The following is a 6,000-nucleotide window of genomic DNA, read 5'->3' as shown; positions in this document are numbered from 1 at the left end:
ATAGATGTCAAATCAAAATACATTTTGTTTAGCGGTTTTTGTGTATCTTTTCTCTATTTTGAAATAAATGACTGTATCGGCATTCGCTTGCGTCGCGATATCATGGCGAATGCATGAGAGCGAGCCATTTTGTTGCCATAACGTCATCGTGTGGCGTTATCATGTCACGGTGCCGTCAAATTGCAGTTTTTTTTACCCTTTTTTCCCAACAAAAGCGAGTACAATATGCGAGTAAATATGGTAATCTAATCTAATAGATTTTAGCTCAGGTGAGGGAAAGTACAGATACTTTCCTGAAATTAGACTTTACACTGGTCAAGGTTAAAGTAATATCAGGATAGGTCATGTATTGTTTTTCAATAACTCAGGAATTGAAAAGACTTGGAAGGCATTGCAATCTGTGTTCTTCCTTTATTTTTAACTTTCCATTGCGGGAAATACTGAACACGCCAAGGTTCATTTTAAGAAGGTGCAATTTATATATGGTTTCTCTGGGTCGCATTTGGGTTAGGGCGTCCAAGGAGACCGTAATTTTAAACATGATGTAATGTCTTTAAATGACAAACACATTTTGGGGGTTTCATGCTGTCCAATGCATATTTTGGCAAAGGAAAAATCGGTCTTTCCTTCTCTTCCACCGAAATAACAGTGAAGCCATGCACTACATGCACATCGTCATATTCCCTTTTTTTGCCTTCCGGGTGACTTATGATTAACTCGCTATCCGCGTTGCTCTTTGCCTTTCTTTCCATCCCTTTAAAAAGAATTCCCACGGTGTCGCTGACTTGCTGGATAGTTCTGCTCTATGCTGTTTGTTCTTCTTTGGTGCCATTGCGAACTCTGACTGTGAGCGCGGCACTGAGAAATCCCAGGTTAATGTACAATGACACTTTATTTTAAAAGTATGTTTTTTATAAATCTGGTGCTCCCAAAGATTGCTAAGGAGGAAATTTATTAATGTTTTGGGGGATTATTTATTCTTGGCTCTTGTCTTTGGATATTTGGAAGTTATTTACATTTCTAAAGGGTTTCATATCCTAAAAAAAGTGTAAGTAGAAACATTTATAAGTAGAGGTACAATTGTATATTTTATTTCTTTTTTCAACAGTCAGTGTGGATCTATAAGCCATTTCATTAATTGAGAAAAATAAAAAGTGAAATAAAACATTCAAAATTGCTTCATATCAATGCGATTTGATATCAAAATCCATCTGGATATTTCCGGAAGTGGACTCAAATACAATATTGTAAAACACTGCTGCTCTATCATTGCCTGAGGTCTCCCTTCCTGATCTGAAGAAATACACCCCTTGTTTACAGTGGCGATTCCACTCGCAGAGACCCTGCAACAAGGTAAACACCACCACCATTTTGAATGTAATTTATCATAGTTCAAATTGTGTCATACCTGATCATTGATTGGTTTAGTTAAACCCACGCTGACTGAGACATCAGGAGTCAGGTGGAATTCTAACCATACAGCAACACCATGACAGTGACCACTCCTGAAACAGAATGAGGACTTCGGTGAAAAAAAAATCCAAATGATCCTGTCATCCTGCATAATTTGTACATTAAACTGTTAAATGTATACAGTAATATGTTTCACAATTTTCAGTACTTTTTCTTTGACAAAATATATAGCAGCTTGGGGTTTAGGAATAGACTTTTGAATGGAATAGGGTCAGACTACAGGTGCGACACAGAGACGGACAACAAAAGAAGTCAGGTTGGGAAACCTAATCAGCTGTTTCAGGACATGTTACCTTTTTCTGTTGGAATGGTCCAATGCAGCAGTTCTGGATATATATAATGAGGAAACTCTTCCTCTTTGGACAGTGCTCCTAATGGCTTGACAATATCAGACTCATCTCAGGAGGGGATGAGTCGGCCTACAGAGACAAGGTCAACAAACTCTTCGTGGTGCTCGGTGAACAATCTCGCACTGAACACCACGAAAACTAAAGAAATAATCCTGGACTTTCCCAAACCGCATATATCGGGTCCCACTCCTCACAAATGGAGTATGAGTAGACACGGTCCAGTCCTTCAAATTCCTGGGGCTCCACGTCACGGATAAGCTCTCCTGGTCTACAAACACCATGTTCTGGTAAGCTCTCCTGGTCTACAAACACCATGTTCTGGTAAGCTCTCCTGGTCTACAAACACCATGTTCTAATAAGCTCTCCTGGTCTACAAACACCATGTTCTAATAAGCTCTCCTGGTCTACAAACACCATGTTTTGGTAAGCTCTCCTGGTCTACAAACACCACGGCAGTGGTGAAGAAGGCCCAGAAACAACTCCATTTCCTCAGGGTACTCAGGAGGAACAACTTGGACACTAAGCTTTTGGTAACCTTCTACAGAGCCAATGTGGAGAGCATACTGGCATACTGCATTACAGTGTGGCACACTGGAAGCACTGCAGCAGACACAAAGGCATGCAGAGAATGATTAACACAGCCCAGAAGATCGTTGGCTGCTCTCTGCTTCATTACCTCAGCAGAGAACATTGTTGGGGACCCATACCACAAAGTACAGACAAATAGGCTTAGGGACAGTTTTTTCCCCCACAGCCATCAGGACTCTGAACTTGCGGAAGCACGACACACAATCTCTTCTGTGCAATAACTTCGGGGTCAGATAATATGAAGAACGCTGGGCGTTGATCTGCCTCCTGCTGACTGACTGAAGGTAAGTGAGGAGACAGTGGGCGGTAAGTGATTGATTTTTTTTTGCTGGCATCTTCGAGGCAAACTTTCTGCAGTCGCCAGGATTTGGTTGCGCTTAGGGGGGTGATGCGATGTTTCCATCACGGCAGAGTATTTGGGCCTTATGCTGGGAAATCACACTTTGTGGAGAAGCATCACCAATTTTGTCATACACAGCTGGGTATGAAAACAATTAGGCTTTTGTCGAGTCAATGATGATGACAAAGCCTATGTCTGATCATCGCCGTCGTCGTCGTCGCCGCCGTCGTCGCCGCCGTCGTCGCCGCCGTCGTCGTCGCCGTCGTCGCCGTCGTCGTCATCATCATCATTATAATAATAATTATAATTATTATTATTTTTATTATTGTTGTTGTTATTCTTATTCTTGTCATTGTGGTTGTTGTTGTAATTGGTGTTATTGTTATTGTTGTTATTGTTGGCATCATTGTTGTTGTCGTCGTCGTCGTCATCATCATCATCATTATTATTATTACACTGCTCCCCAAAATCAAAGAAATACGTATATTTTATAAAGCCTGGCTTGAAATCAATTAAACCTGTCTGCTAATTTTCTGGTTGGTTAAGAAGCTGAGGGCATCGTGCATCATTTTAAAATGTACTGAGGGTTGTGGACTTAAAAACAGGTGCAGGACTTTGGCAACAATTTAAAAACCATCAAAACAGCTGATGTGGCGTCATTTCAATTGTTTCCTTCTAATGAAAAAATGAAAATCAGACATAGGCATTGTCGTCATCATTGACTTGACAAAAAGCTTAGTAGTCATCACAACCTCAGCAGCGTATGACGAAATTGTATAGTGCTTCTCCACAAGTTTGTCTTCCCAGGCAAGACACATTTATGACATTTATTTATGACATATTCATACTTGTTAGCTCTCCGCCTTGAGCGCCATCAATCCGGCGACTGCAAGTTGCCAACAAGAATAAGATGGATCACTTACCTCTCACATTTCTTGGTGAAGTTGCTTAAAACAGTCTTAATATAATGTGCATTTCTAAAGAACATCCTGTCTATAATCTCTGTCTTAATCTTATGCTCTTCCATGATGTCTATAATATCTTCTCAACGCGCCTCAGTGTTCAACTGTTGTATTTTTCCATGATGCCTATAATCTCAACGTCTGTACTTTTCCATGACATCATGCTGAAATTCAATAAAGGCATCCTTCACCTTGAAAAGATAAGAGAGAACCACCGAGCCGAGCGCGAGATACCACCTCGCGCCTCGACCTCTCTTCCGCCGGCCGGTGCCTTTAAAATATAACAGTCTCTGCCTCGTTTTTCCTTTGTGCACGGTTGGTAATTACGTTGATCAGTTACTTCAGACCCAACAGTCTTCTTACTTACCCTCCCTCAGTCAGCCTGTGGAAAGCAGATCCACGCCAAACGAACTTCCTGTTACTTCATTGCGACTTAATTTCATAAAAGGGATTTGTGTTGTCATCACGTCACGTGTTGCTGCAGGTTCAGAGTCCTGATGGCTGTTGGGAAAAAGCAGTCCTTGAGCCTGTTTGTCCGTGCTTTGTAGGACCTGTAGCGTCTGCCAGATGGAAGCAACTGGAACAGGCCGTGTCCAGGATGGTATGGGTCCCCAACAATGGACCCGGGTTGGCAATGTCTTCTAGTGATGGCAGAGAGCAGCCGACGATCTTCTGGGCAGTGTTAATCACCCTCTGCATGGCTTTTTTGTCTGCTGCCGTGCTTCCGGCATACCACACTGTAATGCCGTAAGTCAGGATGCTCTCCACAGTGGCTCTGTAGAAGGTTGCCAGAAGCTTGGTGTCCAATTTGTCCCTTCTCAGTACCGAGAAAGTGGAGTCGTTTCTGGGCCTTCTTCACTACCACTGTGGTGTTTGTAGACCAGGAGAGCCTATCCGTGACATGGACTCCCAGAAATTTGAAGGATTGGACCCTGTCTACACATACTCAGTTAATGAGGAGTGGGGCCAGGTCTGTGCTGCGCTTGCGAAAGTCCAGGATTATTTCTTTAGTCTTTGTGGTATTTAGTGTAAGATTGTTCGCCGAGCACCAAAAAGACAGTTTGTCGACCTCGTCTCTGTAAGCCGACTGATCCCCGCCTGAGATGAGTCCGATCACAGTGGTGTCATCGGCGAATTTGATGATGGAGTTTGACTGGTGGGCTGGTGTGCAGTCGTATGTGTACAGGGAGTACAGGAGAAGACTCAGTACACAGCCTTGTGGTGAGCCAGTGTTCAGTGTAATGGAGGAAGAGAGGTGTGGACCCATTCTGACAGTTTGTGGTCGGCCAGTCAAGAAGTTCTTTATCCAGCAGCAGATTGAAGAGGATAGTCCAAGGTGGTAGAGTTTGTCCTTCAGAATGTCCGGCTTAATAGTGTTAAAGGCTGAGCTATAGTCAACGAAAAGCGTCCTCACATAGTTCCCCTGGTGCTCCGGTTGGCTCAGTGCTGTGTGTAGAGCCACGGTGATAGCATCCTCAGTGGACCTGTTTTCTCTATAAGCAAACTGGTGAGGGTCAACTTAGGGGGGGGATTGTATTTCTGATGTGTCGGGCCACCAACTTTTCAAAGCACTTCATGATCACAGGCGTGAGAGCAACAGGCCTGTAATCGTTCAAGCTGCCGATGGTTGGCTTTTTGGGGACAGGAATGATGGTGGCAGATTTCAGGCAGGCAGGAGCGATGGATTGTTGCAAGGACCGATTGGAAATGTCCGTGAAGACTCCTGCCAGCTGTTCAGCACAGGCTTTGAGCACCTTGCCAGGTATTCCGTCTGGACCAGCAGCCTTCCTGGTGTTCACAGACTGCATTTCCAGTCTCACTTCCTGTTCCCGAAACTCCAGTGTATTGTCGCAGGGTGGTAGTGGGAGTGTTGACACTGGGTCTGATTTGTCAGTCTCAAAGCGGGCAAAGAAATGGTTCAGTTCCTCCGCTAGTGAGGCATTCGCATTTACAGACATAGAATTGTTCTTGTAGTTAGTGATATGTCGTATTCCCTGCCACATCTTTTTTGGGTTATTTTCTTTGAAGTGCTCTTCGATTTGTTTAGTACAGTGGTTTTCAAAGTGGGCGGTACCGCCCCCCGGGGGGTGGTGTGAACTTTCAGGGGGGCGCTGACGAATAAACAGGCGAATGGGGGGCGTTGAAATAGTGAAGGGGGCGATGGAGCAATTACAGTAAAATGTGACGTTGGTGTTTGTAGAAAGACCGGAAAAATTGATTGTCTGTTATAAAAAGTCGACAAAAAACAAGCTTTATTGAAACAAGAAACGTTGTCTGCTCGAGCGCT

At 43.7% G+C, this 6,000-nt stretch overlaps 1 protein-coding gene across 1 annotated transcript in view; it reads right to left on the bottom strand.

Annotated features, from left to right (window-relative positions):
* Positions 1 to 1,069: 1,069 nt before the first annotated feature.
* The window catches only part of prmt7 (protein arginine methyltransferase 7), a 29,623-nt gene continuing 24,692 nt past the window's right edge, over positions 1,070 to 6,000 (bottom strand). Inside the window, exons 8-9 of the mRNA XM_077711854.1 lie at positions 1,409 to 1,505; positions 1,070 to 1,343 (exon numbers count right to left, since the gene is read on the bottom strand). Of these exons, the coding sequence (XP_077567980.1) occupies positions 1,185 to 1,343; positions 1,409 to 1,505 (256 nt within the window). The 3' untranslated portion in view covers positions 1,070 to 1,184. The remainder of the gene's footprint in view (positions 1,344 to 1,408; positions 1,506 to 6,000) is intronic.

The sequence above is a fragment of the Stigmatopora nigra genome, unplaced genomic scaffold (assembly GCF_051989575.1).
Source record: "Stigmatopora nigra isolate UIUO_SnigA unplaced genomic scaffold, RoL_Snig_1.1 HiC_scaffold_49, whole genome shotgun sequence".
NCBI lineage: Eukaryota > Metazoa > Chordata > Actinopteri > Syngnathiformes > Syngnathidae > Stigmatopora > Stigmatopora nigra.
This window is presented reverse-complemented; position numbering and strand designations above follow the sequence as displayed.